This window comes from Takifugu rubripes, chromosome 13 (assembly GCF_901000725.2).
Source record: "Takifugu rubripes chromosome 13, fTakRub1.2, whole genome shotgun sequence".
Lineage (NCBI taxonomy): Eukaryota > Metazoa > Chordata > Actinopteri > Tetraodontiformes > Tetraodontidae > Takifugu > Takifugu rubripes.
The window spans coordinates 12,312,433-12,334,768 of record NC_042297.1 but is presented as its reverse complement, the minus strand read 5'-3'; the positions used below and the strand labels follow the sequence as shown (position 1 = coordinate 12,334,768).

Here is a 22,336-nt window from a genome sequence, read left to right as displayed (position 1 = left end):
TGGGTGCTTTTTTGCTGCATTGCTACACAAAATCCAACTTTCCATCACTTAATTTGCCGTGCAACGTGCAATAGCCATATTTCAGGAAGGGAGCTGTGGGAATCTCGAGGAATGCACAACAAAGGGGGAGTGATCCCAGCAGTGTGCAGCAGTAAACTCATAAAATGTGGGCAGCTAACAGCAGGAGGAAGGCTTTGTAGTCCCCCCCAGGTACAAGCAGAACCAGCCTGTGGCTCACACACAGAAGCTTTTAGCATGTGGGTGGTATACAGGACTGTCCTGATGGATCTGAAGGCACGTTTAACAAGCAAGTTCATCCCATCATTGACCAAATGCAACCGAATGTCAACACAGGACAACAAAGATGATCTGAAGTTAGAAACAACAAAGTTTCCAAAACAACATCAAAAAATTTAATGGATGGAACACTGCTCATATGATGAATCTTCCATAGACACGTGTTTTAAAAGAACCCTCCTGGTGGTCGATTCCAATGAAGGAACAAGCTGAATGCGGAGGACAATTCTGAGATAGCATTTCACTTACAATCTGCATTTCACCCCCGCACATTTTCTCATCTGGTGATTAAAAACAGCCTCTCTGGCTGGTTGATCTGAGCTGAAACACAATGTAGGTGGGCTACAAACAACGGAAAACCACAGGTTTCCACTTTGTGAGCCAATGCAGAAAATAATACAGTCTGTGGCCTGAAGTAGGACCGGCAAACACACAGGATGAGTAAACTCACCCACTGGTGTTCTTTCAGGATGTTAAACTAATGGCAAGACAATGGCCCAGCAGCGAGGCTAACAGCACTCTATTAGAGGAAAGGAGGTTTTCATTTATGTGAGTCTCTCATGTGAAGCCAGGCTGCCATAAAACACCACATTACCTGAGGACTTAAAGTCTACGTGCAGACATGACAAAACCTACAAATTCAGATTACATTTTCCTTCGTGCAGGAACCCAAAGAGGGCCTGTTGTCAGCGATGCAAATGTAAATGTGCTGCTTAGAATGATGCTATTTTTGTTACTTTTCCCCCACACAGAAAGTGTGAGCAGCAGGCTAAAATTAACCCAAGGTGTCAATCTGTTATTCTGTCAGTTTCCAGATGTTCCCCGCACCCATCTGTGGATTGAAGGTTATCTGCATCCTCCCGTCTCTTCACTTTGCCCCCGCAGCACAATGACAGCAAAAGCGCCCGAGGCAGACGTGTAATCTACGCTGCATGGGCACGTGTATGTACTGCACGCTGAGGTAAACCCTTTCCAGGTTTGAATTAATAATCTGTTATCAAGGTTTCTTCCTGTTGCCGGGTGAGGGAGTTTGATAATGTGCACTCGGGGTTTTGCAGACAGATTTTGCAGCTACATAAAAGCAGCCACAACTTACAATAAATTTCTGCCATCCTCACAAAATTCCTTTGAGTAAAATTGTATGTACTGGTCTGAAAGGGAAGGTTATTTTGGTATCAGAATTGCAAAAAACTCAAGACAAACAAACTCAAAATTCAAAAGGTTTATCTTCAAACCCATTTCAGTACCTGATGGCTGTCTCCATTCTCATTTAGTGGCACCCGCTTTTCCACTTTTATGCACATTTTTAAAATAAACGTATAAATGAATAATCTTTCATTTAAGATTTTTGAGAGTTAACTAAATTGCACCTAATGGCATTTCAGGGCTGCGCCCCATCACATTTCCCCCCCCCCCTAAATCCATCAGTGCTCCATAATGGCCCCCCACCAGGGACAGTTTATTTTGCAGGCGATATGGGATGGTGCAGAGCAGATCCTCCCGGTGTTCGACACATCCTCCTCCCCTCCGGCCCGACTGCTCCCGTCCCTCTGGGGGACGCTCACCTGTCATCATTAATGAGGCCTCCTCACTCAGGAAGAGGGAGAGCAGCGGAGGGATGGGGGTAACGAGGGGGAGGCAGTGCTCCTACAGCACTTTCCTTCACACGGATGATAGATGTGGATTAATAAAACTAGCAGAGCGACTTCTGCTTGGAACGGGGCGCGCTTCTCGTAAAGATGGTAAATCGTGATTCTGTGAGGTTCTGCTGAAGCGATAAAAGTTTGCTGTTGCTCGTTTGTAAAACTGTCTGCTGCCAACTCCTCGTTAACTCTGCCACAAGAAAATATCCCATAATGTCTGCAGGCATTTCCAGTTTGGGTAACTGTACTGCAATTATCCCTCCTGGTGTGTGTCGTCTTCTTGTACTGAGGTCAGGAGTGTCAGGAAACTGAAATCAAACCACACAACAGTAAGATCTAGCATAGAGCATAAGTGCATCCCAGTGTGAAGAAGCATACCCTCAGGTGCACCACCTGCTCCGAGACCCCCGCCACACACACTCGCACAGCCTCAGAGTGTGCTCAAAGGAGCGGAAGAACAACAAAATATGGAAGACACCATAATTTGACAACAAGATGGGTCATGAAGGATGAAGCCCTGAGGACGAGCGTCAACAGCTCCTCGTGACAACAGCCCACGTGTGGATCTGAGTGCACTCAGCACAGCTAGAGATGAAGAGTGTCCACACATGAGCGACGAAAACCAGCAATTAATGTCAGGAGACAACAGGCTCTCGGATGAAGGGTGAAGAGTTGAGGATATCAAGAAGGAACAAGGGAAAAATAAGAAAAAGCAAAGTACTCGGTGGCATGGTCACTGGCCATGGCCCAAACCAGGAAGAAGCAGAGGCTCTTTGAAAAGCAATTAATAAAGCTTTGTTGGGTTTTCTTTATAACTGGAAAGGGTACTTAAATCATTAAATCCTGATTTGTTGCTTTTTCTCTGCGAGCAGGTTGGTATAACATCATCAAATGAAAAGGGAGCATCAAGGTTCCCTGGACTAGAGGACACAGAAAGCTGCGACGTCCATATCTGAGGAGGCAGCTGCAAATGCAAAACATTTGATATGACTGCTTCATGGAGAATGACTTACCCTGGAGGTCTGACATTCACTGGGCCATTCTTTATCTCTTCATTGTTCTCACACTTTATCAAAATACAACAGGGAGATCTTCAACCCCTCCCACTAAACACGCCCTCCATTATTCTCCCATCTTTGCTCTCAAAGGTCAGGTTGGCTGTGGAAGGTGGGTCATCTTCATTCTAACCCCCCCCCCCCCCCCAGATATACGGTCCAATTAAAGACCCCTATATTTAAAGGATATGAATAACGATGGAAATCATGATGGAAATGAGATCATTTAAGATTTATCAGGAAAGATTACATTTGTAAGGTTTGTGTTCATTTTTTGGTTCTTGTCTCTGCAGCACTCACAGGTGTTGTTTGCAACCTTCATCTCTTTGTGTCTGCTCATCTCAAGCATTTTTCTTAATCAAACACATCTATTTTTGGTTCCTGTTCACGAGCAGAATCAGGCAGGTTTTCAGAGCATCTGAGAACTGAGCTGCCCGAGAAGATTTCACACCTCCAGACGTCTGAGTGCTGAACCTCCACGTCTGAGACCGAGGCAGCGCCCTGGTCTGACAGCAGACGTGCAGAGGTTGTGTGATGTATATATAATGGAGCAGCAGTCAGTGAGCCAGGCCAGAATGTGAGTAAAGTCTGAGGTTGGTTTTTTATTATTTATAAAGGGGACAAGGATTCAGAAATCACTGACACTTGGCTGCTACCACACACACACACACACACACGCACACACACACACACACACACATTAAAAATGTGGTTCTGCTGGGATGTGACAAGACGTTAAATGGAGTCTCATACATGAACAAATTCTGCAGGATTGTCACCACTCTGAAATGATGAGGCAGTGTGTCCATCATAAAAAAAATTAGCTTTTGAGAAATAATGCAACTGTGTGTTCTTTGTTTGCAGCGATACAAGCCTGATTCCATATCTCACATTCACCATGTGACTAATAGATGCCAACCTCCTGGATTTTAGTATTGTATTATCATCTCCCCCCAACCAGTCAATAATCAGAGAAAGAGAGAGAGAGGGAGAGAGAGACAAAAGTGTGTTACATTCATCAGGAAACAGTAAACCAGAGATGCTGCAGACTTTCATGTGTGGATATGAATATAAAAGGCGAGGAGAAGGAGAAGGAAAAGGAGCAGGAGAAGGAGGAGAGGAGATTGATAAATACTGATCTCATCACCTGAGGGGATGCACAAGTCAGTCTAATTTTTGGAGTGTGTGCAGCAGTCTTAATAACCGTGCAACTGGGGTGAGAGCACCCAATAAACAGCACAACGATCAATGGGAATTAACCTGAGAACCTCAAGGCTGCACAATAGATACCAAGTTAGAAAACAAAATAAAAGAGAAAACAAAACACCTCCGTTACACTTTAATACCTTAATACCAAAAACAGCACAATAGCAAAGGCAGAGTTCTGCCAAGCAGGTCCTTACCCCACATAGTGTCACCTGTACCCATAGTATGGTCGTAATATAGGAATAATACAAGGTTGCAACATGGTAGATTGCATTATCAATCAAAACCATTCTTCATTCAAAGCAAATGAGCTTTGATCTTTGGAAGATTCAAGTTCAAAGTCCCTCTGGAATGTAGAACAACGCCCAAATTAATTCATGTGTTCATTGGCTCATTCTTGGTATTTCATTAAAATCCGTAAATGATCCAATTTTTTTCCACAGATGCCGGCTGTCACATAAAATTGGCAGCGGTAACAATAACCAACCATTTATTATTGTGCAGAATGTTAAAAGTGAACGCAAAGAAGTCCCACCAGCTCCACTTCTGAGAAGGGCAACAGAACAGCCGCTGAACTCGAGACTCGAGATACTGTAGATTTACATCACAGCATAATTTTGCTGCACACCGAGACACTTTCACAACTTTTACTGTGTCTGATCATAGCTCATAAAGAATCACTGTGGGTGGGCCTGTTTCTGAGCTGGTGATAGGAAATCCATTTATGTTGAAATTCAGAATTTCAGGCACATTTTCATCTAATTTTTGAGTAGAGTCACAGCATCAACTCCAGAACCACAGTCCCCACTGCATCCAAAAAGGAAGTGCCTCAACCAACAACCATCATACATTATAGATAGGGTTATGTCATTGTACAGTACAGCTAGTATTATTTACTTTGATGGATCACTTGTCTTTGATGTTCTGTTTTGTTATTATGTTGTGTCAGAGAACAAGTGATGGAGAGAAGCTTAGATGAGCTCGAGAGACATCAGGAGGTGAAGGACATCTGCCAGCAGCTGATTAAAAAGAAAAAGAAGCCATTCCGTTTATTTAAAAAGGGTCAGAAAAAAGAGAGCAATGAGAAAGAAACTGAGGCCGAAATGATACGTGCAGACGCACAAGTCAAAGAAGGAGGCCAGAAGAGGAGGAAGGGGGGGGGGGGACTGGTGAAGGGGATTCAATGGGTTCAAAAGGAAAAATAAGCTTCTGACCAATGGACCCACGTCCTCGTCCACCTTCCCATTATTTTTTCTTTACAATCGTCTCTTCCCTTGAAATACGGTCAAAGCAAACGTAAATGCAATTTCTTTGTTCTTTACATTGAATTAGAAGCCTTGAAGCACAGTACAGCAAAGTTGCACATGTGTATTACAAGATGTGTAAAGATAAGGTAAAATAACTGGTCACACTGGGACAAAGGGGATAAATAGGCTTATTACAGCTGGATGAAGATGATGACCGGACTGGTTATACTGGGACAGATTGATTTTAGAAATAAATGAGAAAAATCCACACTTTCACACACCTTTCTGTTGTCGGGTTAAGTGTTGAAGCCAAAATAAAATGTTTTTCTCCAAAGCAGAATACGCATCTCCGACCCTCTACATGTGCATTAAATGAGTCAAAACAAAAATCTGTGAAATATGCAATATTTATTCATCCCCCGTTCCTACCTCAGCTCATTTGCATATCCATCTATTCATTTATCTTGGTGCACTCCTGCAGACAGATGCAGTAGGTATGAGTCATTTCCAACCATCATTATTATTCATACATACTGTTTTTTGTTTATTCTTCATTGTCTGACTTGGACAACTAGTCAACAGAGAATTAGTCATCCATGGCTAAAATTGCCTTTTCACATAAAACACACTCCTAGATAAAACTGTGTTCACTTTACATCAGAAGCTCAGCCTGTGCTAAAAAACGATGCCCATAAATCAGAACTCGACTAAATCTAAACCACCATCACATCCATAGACTGAGGCCACTAACTGTACTTTCACTTTTACTGAGCCACTTTTTTACTGCTAAATTGGGTCCGGGAGTTCAAATGAAGTTCTCCGACTTATTGCTCGTTCACTCGTATCTCATCAGTCTACAGCACACTGCAGTGAAGTGCTGCATCACCGGGGCACAGAGAAATGGTTGTACTGATGAGACAGAGCAGGACTCTTCAATTTATACACTTGTAATCAGACCTGACTTGAATTCCAGGCCTAGTTTTGTTATTTTACTCCTCAGATCATGAGGCATATATTTAAACATCGCATGGATCTTGAATACAACAGCTTCTATAGGAACAAAGAGCTTTTTTGTATGCCTAATTTGTGTTTTACTGCTTATAATCTAAATTTGTCTAGTCTCGCCGCTGTCTGAGTCAAGGAGTTGAAGTTATGCTTTCTTGCCACTGTTGAGTCTCCAATTACATCACCAAGTGAAACAAAGCCTATTAAAGTTGTAGTTTGAAGCTTCATCAGGAGCAGCATGTGATGCAGAGTGCGTCAGGAGCGTCACTCTTAGAGAGCGTTACGTGCAGTTTATTGAAAACCCTATATTTTAGAAACACCACGTCTATATACGACGGCCCCCTAGTCTGTGACCTTTCACCCTGAAGCATGCAGAGGGTAGCGTAGCTGCGTGTAACACACGGACAAAAACGAGACCCAACTGTCTTGGCTGAATACAGCGAGGAAAAAAACAGATTACAAAATCACCAAGCTGATGTGGAAGAAGCGTTCTGTTATCCCCATCAGCCAACACCCTCCGTGGAGCCATAAATCCTCAGGTTTTCAGTTTACCACACTGAATCACAAATCTCTTCACATTAAAAAAGAAAAATATTGACGCACACATGGTTCAATAACCGCGAATTCTAATATAGAGGTCAGCCACCTCTAAGAAAAAATTAACTACGGGTCGATAAACCCCCAGAAAGCAACGACAGCCGAGCGCCTAAGATGAGATCCTGGGATGTGTGGAGGTGGGGGTGGAGGGTCGGGCGATGGCGACAGAGGTGTTTTAGAATGGAGGAGTAATCTCCCCCCTCGCTGATGAATGCTTTTCTTCAGCCCGTACGTCTTCAGCGAACGACAACGCCGCTGGTCTGCGGTCGATATCAGGCCACAACAACCATGTGATCGCGCCAGCGCTCGACTACTTTCAGAATCCAATGTGAGTTTTGAAAAATATCCTGGTGTGGGAAATTAAAAGATGGATCATGGCATAGAGTAAAAACGAAAATAAGACCGGTGGCCCGGAGAGACCGGTAACACCTGTGAAGGCTTCACAAGGAAATCTCTTGTAAAAATGGGCCACGTTGCTGTGAAAAACTGCTCTGCTGACACACTTTTACTAGCACTCAACAAACACAAGACCTTGAGAAGTTGTTTCCAGGGCCTGACACCTGGGTCTCTGCACGCCGATAAGATTAGAGATGCAACAGGCCAGTAATCAGCTGGCAAATCAACAATCATCAATCACAAAGTCTTTGCAAATCAATTCTGAGTTCTATTTATCTTGGGTCGAGCTTTGGGAGTTTGAAAGTCCAGCTCAGGTGTGAGGATCATCCTCCACATTCCCATCAACTGTGTTTTTATGGTGTTTCACGTCAAGTGTTATCTACAGTTCACCCACAAGCCCTATTAAAATATGGTAAAGTTGAAAGATAAAGCTGCAGCTCGGTGGATGATATATGCTATTAGCACCGTCTTCTGCCTCCAGTAGAAACTGAATAATGAGATAACCTTCACGACCTTTTGCTTCAGCAGCAGTTGTACCAAACATGTTCTCAAATAACATTTCTCCCCTTTTTCTGGATTTCATATTCTCCTTTATGTTTTCTGGTGTGATCAGCTGCAACAGCAAAACAAACGGCTTGATAAGAGCCAGGAGACTCCAGCGTGCACCGTGCATTATTTAAGCACTATTTTCTGCAGCGAGTTTTGAGTGAGCGCACACTAATCCAAGGATTTTGGGTTTTAAAACCACATTTTTTATTGAAATGTCTAGAAAACAAGCGATTGTCGGTGCGGGCTTGGCGTGATCGGTGGTCTGTATTCTGCTCACGGCGGCTGCACAGGCCCCTCGCCTCCGCCGCGATGCTCTAACAAATCACCTCCGCTGCTTGTTCTTTGTCCTGGGAGAGAACAGCTACCTCCACGTAATATTCCACAATAGTTATTTGAGCGTAATCCCATTTCCACTGTGCAGCGTGTAAAGCTCTGGAGGCTCTGCATTTCCCACTGCATTTCAATGGGCTATTTTCTACCTTCCAATAGGATCGTTATCACCCATCTCCCAACACTGAGATATGGCTCAGGCTTTATTGCATTTCCATGGAGCTGAGTGTTTCTCGGCGTTATCTCGGGCAGCTTATGGTGATCTTTCATGAGGACTTACTCCACTCATCAATTCTGCCTGTCGCTCCACTGAACCTCACATATTTGATTGGTTGCTAGCTCAGGCTGCCTCATTGGAAGCGAGCTCCGATTGGCCCGGCTTGCTTCTTCATTACAGAAGACACGGACAGCACAGTGACCCTAAGAGTTTCCAGAGCATGTTGTGATAAATGAGCTTTTTTTCCCCCTGCATCTTCTCACCATCTATTCACAGTTTAAGAATATGAAGAGGCGCACGTGCCCCACCATCCCCCGCTGCGGTCGCCAACACACCAGATGAAGCTCAGCAGCAGCAGACCCAGATTGCAAATGAAGTTCACCTTCAGTTGGAAGTGTTACTGTAATCGAAATGAAATTATGCAAACAAGAAAACAGACTAATTTGCATTCAGAATAAAGCAGATTTGTCAATGTTTGGCAGCAGCTGCTCAGCTGACCCTGACAGAGAGTCAAACAGGCAGAAACTCAATGAGATCTGCATGAATCTGCATCCTGCATCTACTTGCAGTTAGAAGGGAAAGAATCTACCTGCCTGTTACGGCTAAGATTCCATTTCTGTTTCTGATGAAAAATAAATAATAGCCTTCAATCGAGGACTATGAAAAAAAGAAGGCAAAGAGATACAAAGTGCTTTTCAAATGACAAATATAGTATGCTTAAGTTATTACGATCTACTGATTTCTGCACTTGAAAGAATATAAAGTAATTTCACAAGATTTAACGAGGTAACTGTTTAGGAAAATACATGTTGAAAAATATTCTTGGCCTGGAGTCATTTTTGTCATATTTGCTGACATACACACTGATATCAATGCAGGCATAATACCACTTCAGCACTTCTCAGTTAACTTCTGCTTTTGCATATTTTCAATACCGACTTCAAAAAAGTGAGGACAATTTGATTTCTCACCATCATTGAAGTAAGCACACACACTCACACAGTTTAGTGTCATATGTTTGGCTCTGCTGCAGCTGCCCAACTTGACATTTTTAAAGTACACACACACACGCACACACACACACACACACACACACACACACACTATTATGTGTAAGAATGTACGTGCTATCTCCCACTTGGTATTACATGCCCCTGTGTGAAGCCCCTCTGCCACTGAATCACACACCATCATTCCGTTATCACCGCAGCTCCAGGAGGGTCTCCTCAGCTGAAACCCGCCTGACTTTCTCGCCATTTCAGCCAACTGGCACCACCGCCTGCACCTTTGCTGCAGCACCTCCTCCCCTCCATGCTTTGCTCCTGCCAGCTCCACAGTTCCCACAGGGAGGGCTGATGTAAGAATGTTAAGAACCACCTGCCAATAGCTCAAGCAGCTGGAAAAAGAAGCTCAATGGGTGAGAAAGCACTGGCAGGGAATTAACCCCATGAACCTGACAAGTTAAAGAGCAATAAACCCGCTGGAGATGGCAGAGGAATGGGCAGGGAGATGCAAATAAATACCCGCCTATTAGCACAATCTGGACAAGCAGCAACCCTGTAATCTCACCACCCAAACACTCCTATCGTCAGATTTTTGAATAATCCTCTTTCCTCCCGGTAACAGGGGCCAGACTGCCAACCTCCCAACTGCCAATAAATTAACACAATTCTACATGCTGTTATCATGTGGGATTAGCATGAATGTTGTTTGAGGAGGAGCTGCTATCGTGTTTGTCTCCGCCTGTCAAATGTAAGGCTGCTGCTGGCTGATCAACAGAGCAGCGACGCCTCACACAAAGATGTTAATGCACAGTGATTAAACTGTAGGTGGTATGATCGATATCTGACAATATCTCCTCCCAGTTCAAGACAAATAAAAGATTAAGCCGGCACTGCGGCAGCATCCTGGTAGAGAAATTACTCCACGGCAACGATTGATCGATCCATAGAAAATTAGCTGTCAACGAGCCACCCATTCTGATGACCATCTGATCTTTCAAGCTTGTTGGAAGTAAAAATGTCACATTTGCTTCTTAAATGCAAAAGATCTGCTGCTGTTTTTGTGTATTTTATGGACTTTGCAGGGCTGGTGGTCTTTAAACTCAAATCACCTTCAAAATGAAAGAGAAGCACATAATTCTACAACAATGGAGCTTTTAAAACCAGTCAAATATCTGCTTCTACAAAACTAGTACAAAAGTAAAACAGCCAACAAGTGGATCAACAGACAAGGAGACAGACAGGCAGGCAGGGAGTCTATCCCCCTTTCACTTCCTGGATAAATATTTGATCAGCGGAACTCTGATGTGTATTGATCGGAGCCTCTATCCGCTCTTTTATCGATTTTCCCTGACTGTGATCACCGTTAAATGAAGCATCGAACCTGCACAGAAGCTCCAGCATCCTCTGACTTTCAAGCAAGAATAAAAGGTTAAAGGTTTAAAGCATTTAGCGTCATTTAGGCCTTCTGTAATTAGATGAGGGTAAACGTGCTGATAGGAGATAAAGAAATGTTCCTTTGCATTTACACGGAGGGGTACACAAGTGGCCGCTCTCGGGTTTCAGTGCTTTCCCACTCGCAGGCTATTACAGCCTCCCTCAGAGTCCTGTTAACAGCCAAGATTACATTACTGAGATGTCCTTCAGTGCCACGCAGGCTGACCTCTGTTGTCGCACTCCAAACGCTTCCGCCTCTGAAAATGATTCCAACGCCCCCCACAACGCGCTGGTACGAGTGCACATGTGTCACGCGAGGCTCGTAATGGAAAAGAAGGAGTCTTGTTTGCTGTGAAGCGTGTCACCACAACACGGGAGGTGAAACACGTCGGTCTGACCCCGACATCAGTAGAAAATTTAACAGAGATGAAGAGAGCAGCTTCAGGTTTACTGGGGGGGGGGGGGGGGGGGGGGGGGGGGGGGGGGGGGTGCAGGCTCAGGATGGGGTGCTGATTCAGAATTTTTGCACCAGAATAACACAAAGTTTGCAGCAACATTGATAATCCTGCTAAAAAAAAAAAGGCTGTAAACTCCCTCGTCACAAATGATACTGATAAAACAAAGCTTTCTTTCTGAAGAAGAAACCTAACGTAATCTTCAAAGACAAGACAGACTCCATATATCTGCATTACATTTACATCCTCCCACACACTATCCTCCAGCCAATTACATAAAAGTCAAATGTACTTCCCAATTGTGACTAATAAACTCAGTAACTTTCATCAAATACGCATCAGTGGACGTTCTTTTAAACTTTCTAAAAGGGCACGTTAGTCATACAGAAGTTTAAAAAAAGGTATAGGAAAATGAAAATGCAGATTTAGGGACTCAACTCAAGTCCCTGAGGTGATCCTCTGTGGATGAGGTTTGAACAAGACTATGATCTTCTCACACCTCACTGATTCAAGCATCATATCTAATCAATCACAAGCATGAGGCTCCATGTATTTCATTAACTCGGATCAGCTGATTAAATTAACGTGCCAGATTTGAAAGACTGAGACGTTAAGAGTATTTGCAGGTTACAGAAACAATTTCATTTGAGGCCCACCCCGTGTATGAATCATTCAGTGGCAAAGGCGTGAAATTTGATTGGATCTGATTATAATGATTGGCTCTGACAGAGGATAATATGTCCAGATTAGGAAGGTAGAAAGGGAGATAATTGAATTCCCAGAATGCAGTCACCATCCGCTGTCCTTATAGAAAATGCTGCCTTCAAACGGCAGACGAGATTTACTCCCATCGGGCAAGATATGAAGCTCCAGGAAGACATCAATCATACTGAGGGACACAGCTGTGACGGCAGCAACATTCCTGCAAAATAGACGTTATTAGAACTTAGAAATCCATTGAGAAAATATTGAGAAATGACCTCTGTCACCAGGCAAGGCAAGATCAATGATAAATGACACATTTCTTCACATATGCTGCAACAAAGACATGATCAAAGTTCTGAAATTCTACCTCAGACGTCATTTCGAAAATAATAATTCTATGACAAAGTAATTCCTAAAAACTCTGATCGGTTACAGGGGCCTTTGATCTTCGCGTTCAGCCTTGATCTCCGCTCCAGGAGATGCCGATGAGCAGGTGCCGGTGATCAAGTGTCTGGTCAAGTTCTGGCTCCTTGATTCCAGGCAGGAGGCCTCACTCGGAGCCCCACAGCTGCACCACTTCTGGATCAATAACAGCAGAGAGCCTTATTGATTAGGTGTGTAAGTGATGCCAGACTGGGGGTTGCGTTGGAACAGGATGAATGGAGGTGACCTGGATTGAGGTAACAGGAAAACAGACATCGTGGTGACCTGAATGAGTGAGTGTGTGCCGCTACGTTTCCTCCATATTCCTCCACGCTCTGGTCTCTCGGGGGGGACGTGCGCGAAATGCGAGCACACAGATGTCGAACCGACCGACACAAGTCGAGACGTCGTCTGTCTCTGACCTTTGCGAAGGGCCTGACCTCAGGCAGCTGACAGACTACACTTTCATGCAATTTTTTTTAAGCTACACGGTGTCTGGAGAGTTGGTATTGATCGCAGCGTACATATGTTGACGTACAAATGAAGAGCTAAAGTGTTTCGGTCTGGAGTTGATCAATTGATGGATCACCCATTAATAGTCTCAGGCATTGTGTTACTAACTCTGCTTGTTCACGCTGTGTTTCACGTGAAGACCATCAAGACTCAGTAGGTTAAATATATATTTTGGAGCATCCTACAGTCTAAAATCATATGAATATTAATATAAAAATGTTCCTTCGGGTTTATTTGTACAAACAATGCAATAATCTCTTTGATTTCCTGGAGGGGCCGCAACACAACTGTTTGTCCTATTTTGTGATAAAGCTGGTGACTTACCCTTCAATCCAAAAGTACTGAAACTACAAACCATCGTATGTTATAAGATTTGGGGTTTGTTTGACACGTTCTCACCTTAATTTGGAGATAAAACCCATTGAAAATTCAAAACACTCCAACTTTAAGGGCTTTAATGATTCATGTCCAATATTAATATTTACAAGTAGGCTCCCCTCCTCTGAAACACAATCCCTGTGCTGTCTGTCACTCCAGCTGTCTTTTATTTACATTGATTATGTCTTGAACAGCTGTTGTAACACCGGCTCGGCGCTATCCTGGGATTTGAGGAGCTCTGTTCAGCAGAGCTCTGCGCTGCGGCACTGTCCTCCAAAATAATGCTGAGGCAGCAGCCCGATGCCAGCATGGGGTCCACGACGTGGCCTTCTGGGAGCAGAAAGTCTAGATCACGACTGTAGATCACATGTTTGTGCCCATACTCTCAGGCAGCGAACGTTTGCAACCATTAAGACAAACTGTGCAAATCATAATCTGCTTTTGCTATCGCTACTGCTGGTGAAAAACTTGATGAATGTTGAAAATGTTGAAAAGAAAAACAAATTAATTGGGACAAACAATGATAACATATCAATGTTGTGTAAGCTAATATTTTGTGCTGCCTCCAAGTGGCCAGCGTGACGTTACTGCAGGGGATTACACTGATTTACTGCACGGATGTATTCAGGAAATCGATCACGCATGTTCTAAGTAAGGAAATGCTGCAACGATAAGAAGCACAAATGGTTCCAATTAACACTGGTCCAACAGTTTAAACTGGGCTGCACAACGAATTCAAGTGTAACTTGCAGAGACAGCTGCGAGTACAAAGCCCTGTGGTCATTAAGAAGTACATCCCACCTCTGCAGGCTGGGGAAGTTATTCATCTTTAAGATTCTCAGCTCCACTGACCTGCTTGCAGCACAGACAGAACGAGCATTAAAATGCAGAGAAAACCAGCAGAGGTGTCTGAGAAGGTGGCGAGAGACCTGAGGGGGGGGAGTTACTGCAGACGGAAAGTCGTTGTTTGATTCATCATTGTTCTGTGGGTTATACGCTGGGAGGTACACCGGTGGAGAATCAGCCTGAATTTTACAGGATTCTTCATTATGAATGATCAAAACAAGAGGGGGAAGCATGAATTCCTCTGCAAACCTGAAAAAAGTAATGAAAGATTCACACCCCTATATTTTATGAAGAAACTCCAGCAAAAACAAATCCTTCAACCCTCCTCATCACAGAGAAAAACCTTGAAATATCAGGGCAAATAATGCTGACCTAACAACTATTGCAGTACCCATTATGCCATTCTGTCCTCAGGTCCTTTAATCTTACTGTTACACAAGTTTTGACATCATTACACATAAAAAGATAAGAGAATTATGGGTAATTACCTGCTGTTTTGGGAGGGTACTAAGACTTAATGGGAGTCTCTAATGACCAAGTCTAACCATTTATGCCTGCGCTAGAGTATACTGATTTTCACATGTCTCATGCATTTAAAGGAGTGAAACATCCTCTGAGGGAGCCGGTATAGAGGACCTTGCTTATGTTAATAACACAAGCAACAGAGAGGTGAAGTGATTTAGCAACATTTAAAGGATTATGCTGTTTACCAAGAGAGTTTTCTTCATAATACCACACAGCTGCAGCAACCTGGGCAACCTGCTTGAAAAGACCAACAGCAGAAAGTATATTTAAGGTTGACTGATAAGATGGTCGATTAACTTAAGCAGTGTAAGAATACAAGTAACCAATTTTAATGAATCATAATGCACGAACGTTGCGTGGCTGAGTGAGGCACGCATCCTTCCTTCTTCCCAGTTATTCCAGTCACATACAACCTTAGCCTGAAGCGATCCCATCTTGTCTTGCTCACACAGAATTTAGATTTTTCTTTTTCTTTTTTATGAGGCTGGAACAAAAAAAATGCAATAAAAAATTATAATTCAAGAAAATAACCTATGGAACAAGTGGTGAGGTAAGCACTCCACAGAAACCTTTAAACCTGCTCCAGTTTCAGAACTGGGGCTCCTTAAGTGTGTGGCTACAACAGCCACAGAGGAAATCCCATCGCCACAGGAACGAGATGAAACACCTGTTCACCAGCGAAGCAGATCCCCTGAACCAGATCCTGCCCGCTGACCCCTGGCCAGGGACTACACAGTGAGTGAGGACAGCCCGACCATCGCACACCCTGCTGGGTGTGTAACTGACACCATTCAACCAGCCGTACAGTCAGCAGTCGTCACACACGGCGACGCAACAGAACAGCCATCAAAATGTGCTGAATTGTGTTCAGACTCTGTGTTGGGTTTAAATCTCTCATGAAATGGAGCTTTTATATTCCAGCAATGTAGAAAATTAATGAAGGCTTGGGGGAAACTTGCCGGCGCTTTTAATAAAAAACATCTCCTCATGCATTTAAAATGAGGGGAGGATGTGCAGAGTTTGTACATACACTCGCACTTCAAGAGGCAGGTTCATTTGTAATTTCACATATTTATACGGGTGTCAGTATAAATGCTGTTTTACAAAAATCATTCTTTGGGAACCGAACACTGAAGGAAAAAGATTGGAGTCCCAGCCTCATCAACCATCACCATGGTGATGCGAGGCTGTGTGTGGAGTTGGTTTTGTTGGAGGTTCAGCTAGCCAATCCTGGTTCTCCATCTTCGAGGTTGAGGACATCCCACCAGCCTCTGCCACCTGTCCCTGACCCCCCCTCAGGGTCTGGGGAGAGGCTGAGGACCAGATGGCTCTTGAGGTCCAAGCAGCATCCTGAACGCAGCATCCTCCCCACCCCCAACCACACTGCTACATTCCTGGTCCTACCTCCACCCTCTGACCCCCTCCTCCCCTTCCCCGGTCTAAACCCCTGAGCCCCAGTGCTCGTCAGTGCTGCATGACTGGGCAAACACAGTCCTTCACCAAAACGCATCCCATGTCACTCCTCTGCCGCTGCCTTGGTTCGCAAGGAAACAGACATGACAATAGTGAGAGCTGGTCGCCATCACAACAAAGGAGCAGCTAGATGGTGGCGTAGAAGATCTCACATGACTTCTCATCCGTCATCCTGCGATCCAATCACGCTAGAATTACAGCTAAATGAGCAGCGTACGGCTAAAGGTGGTCACATGTTCAGTCAAGCCCTCAAAGACAAATGATCACCTCTCTGGGCAATCAGCAAAGAGAATAAATCTCCAGGTCCAACTAGGCGAGTGTTACGGTCACAAGGATCAGGTTTGTTGTTCAGTGAGGGGACGACCACAGCAACCTGGCCAATGTGTGACTGAATATCCCCTTTTTCTGTCCAATAACTTTTGAGGATTCCATACCATAAACCATAAATATATCACAAAACGCACGCCTGATCTAATTAGCTCAACTGTTTAAGTGAAACTGATAAACTGGTTTTGCATTGGCTCATACGACCTGAGGTTAAAATAAAGCCCAATAACACTATCTTAATACAGACTCACATCAGGCAGCACTTAAATCTCAGTAACTGATGTGTTTTCATCTTAACCGCAATCTAAAAAAAAATTGCTATTTCAAGAATATGGAGAAGTAGGAGGCAGTTAATGTGGTTAACCGTCGACACCTCCCAATAGAGTTATCACAGGCTCGTCCCACAGGGAGTGCAGATGTCTGCTATTGGTGGGATTACACCAACATGACATGTGACAGTTCCACCTCCATGCTTGGATGGACTGTCAGATCTTTTAATAAACATCTGACATAAAGGAGTGAGGCTACTGGACTGTTGGTGTGAGACAAGTAGCATCTACAAATTCTTTGTGCCACAGCTTTGCCAAAGATTAATTAATACCCCTAATTTTGGGCGGGATTGAAGGATGTCTGGTACAAGACATTCATGGGAAGAAACCCTTGTGCTCTCCCAGCAGGTTTCCCCTGAAACATGTCCTGGGGGTTCAGGATTAACTCCATCGAGTGAGGAAAGAGAGAGCTTTTCCCACTCATTTGTTTCTGTGAGCTAATTATGAGGCTTTTGGGGTCTGCAGAGGAGCCGTCAGCACATGAGTAAACACCTCCTTATCCTACAGAACCCCACCCAACCGTATCCAACGCCTCTTAATGAGCAGTTAGATATGAATAATGAAAATAAATACAGATATTTGAATGGTTTTGATTAAGCAATTAGTGTCACATTTCCTTTCATCCCCAATGAGCTGAATCAATAATGAATTCCATTACAGAATTCTGTCTTTCACCTTTTCAGATGCCCTTCATCATACCAGTCAGACAACAGAGGGAAGGGGGGGTCGTCATTGGCTGTCAGATCCCCATGAAAAGGTCTGGGATTTCCAACATAATGACAATCTGGAGCCCTTAATATCTGCTAGCTTCTTTGCATGCAAATGCATTAGTTGATGTAGTTCATGCTACAACTATTTGTATCTAAAATCATTTTACATGCGACAATTTCAAATGAGGAAATGAGCACAAGACCTCCCAACGTTCAGCACCGGCACAGTAAATCTGTGCAACAATCAGAACATAAATCCAAAAGCGCTTCAATGACAGAACTCGGTCTCGAGGAGAGACGGCGGCTGTAAATACGGCGGACAGGCACTGTAAATCAAAGATCAGCTGACAACTCCTGCTCCTTTACTGGACACTGATAAATTATGCATCCCTGGCTCAACCCTTCTGAATGGGATTTGGCACAGACCTGTAATAGTGAATCAAAAATGACAGCCGTGACATCAAAACAGGTTGTCTTTTGTGAGAGCGCCAGATTACTTGGTGTAATGTTGGGATTAAGTAGCTTATCTTTGCGAGGGGACATTGCCAAAAGTGTGGGATGAGACCGAGGGATCTGCGGCTGATAACTTGTGATTAATTTCATATCATCCGGTCACACAAGAATGAGTAAAAACCCCAAACGGCTGCTGAGGCTGCAAAGGTTACATACATCCTGTCTGATTGCCATCTAAACATGCTGCATAATTCACAAACCAAAGATCCAATCTCATGGAATCCCCGGTCAATGAATACCAATTGACTACAAATGCACTTCTGCCCCATCAAGCCCTCCATTCACTGCAGGATAACACCTCCCTGATTCTCCTGTCCTGCTTCCACGTGCAGCTTCGTGATTGCTCAATGAACATTTATATATAGCAGAGAAGAGTGAGGGCAAATCTACAAAGGGACAAAATCCAATTACCTCCTGCTGGGGCGGGCATCAGATGGAGCATTTCGAACTCACACAAACGAGGTAATTGACAGGGGATGTTGAACCTCACTGAAGCTTTACGTTATACTACAACAATAGCAGCCCCCATGTCCGGTGCTTTCAATTTATTTAAGTCGGCTGATGTCCATGAAGTGGGAGGGTCAGTATCAGCTCAGTCTGAATCAGCCCTCCTTCCCTGGAGAGCCTGGAGCTTCTGCCCTCGCCTGGTTACCGACTGATGACGGCTGCTCGTGAAAAGCAGACATGTTGCTGCTGAGGACTACGTATCAACTACAGTTAGATCATCTAACATCAAGATTTCTGGAGTATCAAGCTCTATCGCTGGCAATGGAATTGTGATCTGATGCAGCTGGGAGTGCGTGGAGCGGGGGTTAACTCAAGAATGGTGTGGAGGTTGGTTTCCACAGCAACAGAAACAAAACAATCAGCAGAGCTTTCACTAAGGGTTCATGGTGTGAGAAGAATTATTGTTGTTTTTACTATTATCGTTTAAATGCTTGAATGAGTAGATTTAGAGTGTTTAAGGAAGTTTAAGAAAATGAATGTATGAGTGTTTGAATCAAGTATTGGAGCTGTTGTGTAACCAGCACTGAGAGATACCATGTTCAAGGACACGAGGAAGTCGTGAAGATAGGAAGAGAAGGAATTGTGAGGTCAGGTTGACATGAATCTTGTGTGCACCAAATAAAAGAGGTGAGTGAGCAGCAGATGAACGGAGTTGACAGAGGAAGCTTGAACTGCTGCTCGACTCTCCCTTGCAAGGAACTCCTGTTGTTTGCGTGGTTGATCTGAGTCTGGTGAACGAACAGCGCGGGTGATCAAAACTTCACCCTCACAATGGTTAAACCATCATGTGGTCAGAAATGAGCTTGTCTCTCTTTTTTGCAGCTTAGTGTGTCAATTAGTATCCAGATAGCAGCTCTGCCATGTGGAAAATTGGAAAACAGCAGCTGGGATTTGGCATGCAGCGATTAATATTCATGTTCTACATAATCCCAAGTGATTAATTTACCACACCTGACCAAATCAATAATTCACGGGAGAGAGGGCCATAAAAAGAAGGAAATGAGGCTGATCCAGGAAAGGAGCGTGGGAGTCATCTTCCAGCATCCGTCTCTAGGCCACTGTTCCACCAAACATTTGGAACAGAACAAAACTCAGAAGGTTACCAGACAACCTCCCAAGCTAAGGCGAAAGTAAGAGGCAACGCTAATCCATCAGCCAAACTCACAATGTGGCAGCAACCTCTACATTGTGACTGATATAATCAGATTCAATTAATGCTCCCTGCTGTGACTCTACAGCAACAGGTGACGAATTAAAAACACCTCTCTCACAGCACAACCTCCACATCATTTGGAACCCATCAAGACTTGAGGCAGTGACTCAACATCCGGGACGCATTAACCGCTCAGCCGTCCTGAGCAGCGGACAGAGGAGACTCAGCTGTGATCTCCCCTGCTGAGGATTTGGAAATCCTCAATGCCTTATTACAACATTGTTAATCACATGGATGGGGATGAAGGATGCAGCAGTAAAATCAACAGCATCTGAGTTGACTGCACACCCGTGGAAGAGGTTCAGCCCTCCCTGCACATTAAAATAACGACTAATGTGGCATGACATCTGTTTAGCTTTTACAAGGCTGTCCCTGGTGCTTCCGTGCGGATCTGTCACAAATCCACATCACCAAGAGTCGAGTGAAAACAGCTGATTTTCAACACTGAAAGCTTTTAACACCCCGAAAAATTGGCTCTAATTCGCTCTGGCTCTCACATCCAGTCCAACTCAAGCTGTGAGGTTTGCCTGCATGCAGAGGGAGAAGCAGAGCGGAGCAGAAGTTGGTTTCCAAGATGAAGGTCAGGCAAAGGAAAAGTGCCGCAGATGCGATTTCCTGCCTGCTTTTAAATACAGTAAAAGCAGTTCTTGTCGAGGTTTGCTAATTAAGCAGCAACAGTTTAGTTTAACCAGATTTCCCATAAATACAGTATCCAAAGGGCGGGAAGGCTGATCCCTCCCAAGGAGAATTAGTTAATAACTCACCCTTTTCTGGTCCTCTAAGGAGTGCAGCACAGCTTTCCTCCTGGAAAGATGTTGTGGACTAGCCTCTGCTCCAGACTCCATCTTCCCATAAGTGAGCGGGCACTTCAGTTGTCTTACGCGCTGGTATCCAGGCACGACCACAGGGCGACACCTGCTCAAAGTATTTACACCCCCTTCCCGCTCGGTTCCCAGTCGTGGTGCATGAATGTATGTAATAATTTCTCAAAGTCGTCTGTCTATCAACTCTGCTCCATGATGCCAGATCCATGCGAGGATGCCACCCCAGCTGCTCGCCTGGTCTCAGTCATTTCTCTTCTCTTGCTCCCAACCGGAGTGACTGTCAAGAACATCGGGGCAGACGACACAATCCCGGGCCATCCAGTCAGCTTCTCAAAAGCATGACTGCTGACATGGAGGCATCGCACCGTGCACTCCCTCTTTGTTGCATCCAGCAAGAAGAAAATGTCCAGTGGGTGTGGGATGAGAGGTCAGTTACAGCTCAGAGGTCAGCTGTCAGGTCCAGAAAGGGAACAGCAGCTTCTTCTAAAGGAAAGCATTAGACTGGGGTCAGAAACTGTTTAAAACAACGCATTGGTATGAACGCGCTCTAAAACAACAAATTGTTTGCAGTTGTTGTTTTCTGCATCTATCAAGTAGCAAATTCGCGGACAGCAAACGCCAACCAGCACTTTGCGTCTTAACGGGCTGCCGGCTGATGGCTGCAGGTGTGCGCGTCACCATTCAAACCACGAACAAACACTAAACACAACTTTTTAATACTCACAAAATCGCTGCCGTCCGCTCCAGCAAAATATAACAAACGCAACACTTAACACATCTTCAGTCAAATGTTGGAGCTGATATGAAAATTCCTTGCCGGCGTTTAAAGCCACTGCAGCATCCCTGCAGGACATAGTCAGATATATCTCCCTTCAGCGGCTCCAGGCTTTGCATTAACTGTATTGCATTAACTTAATAAAGATACATTAACGCCGGAGCAGTTGTTGTGTGTGATAAGAAACGAAGCTCACCTTATCACTTGTGCGTTTGTTTTCTTCCCGCCGGAGATGGTCTTGCCTCGTGTGTGTCCGTTCTGCGGGCAGCGAGCGGAGCAGCCAAATGCTGCGTTCATGACCGTAGGAAACGTTGCAATGAAGGGTTCCTCTCCGCATGTGAAGTTTTGCATCTCTCATCACACAGAGAAAACAGCTTTATCGTCAAATAGATACAGTTCGAAGCACTGTAATTTACTAAAGCGCTAGGATATTGTAAACGTATCATTCAAAAATCAAAACTCTACGTGAATAGAACAACCCCATGTAGATAAAACAGAATAAACCCATATTCAGGAAACGCAGCCAAGATGAGTTCCAAACATTATTTGTTTTCCGAGAGTGACTTAATAATTTTCAGCTTTTGTTCCATTACAGTTCTCAGTGAAGAACAATCTGGGCTACTATAATATCCCCGTCATAGTGAATCGTTTTAATTTACGGTAGCACGTGAATGCAGCGTCGGTATCCAAAACGCTCTCTCTCACACGCGCATCCTTTAACATTACGTCACTCGGTACTTGCACTCTTTACATCCTTAAGGCACCCATCGGTTTCCACGGAGACTCCCGATGACGTGGCTACAGAGCCACCTAGTGAAAAGAAGAAGACGCTGCATGTAA

At 44.3% G+C, this 22,336-nt stretch overlaps 1 protein-coding gene across 1 annotated transcript in view; it reads right to left on the bottom strand.

The window, feature by feature from the left end:
* Positions 1-21,805, bottom strand: part of nav2a (neuron navigator 2a) — a 124,749-nt gene extending 102,944 nt beyond the window's left edge. The window contains exons 1-2 of the mRNA XM_029845676.1: positions 21,693-21,805; positions 20,662-21,204 (exon numbers count right to left, since the gene is read on the bottom strand). Of these exons, the coding sequence (XP_029701536.1) occupies positions 20,662-20,742 (81 nt within the window). The 5' untranslated portion in view covers positions 20,743-21,204; positions 21,693-21,805. The remainder of the gene's footprint in view (positions 1-20,661; positions 21,205-21,692) is intronic.
* Positions 21,806-22,336: the final 531 nt, after the last annotated feature.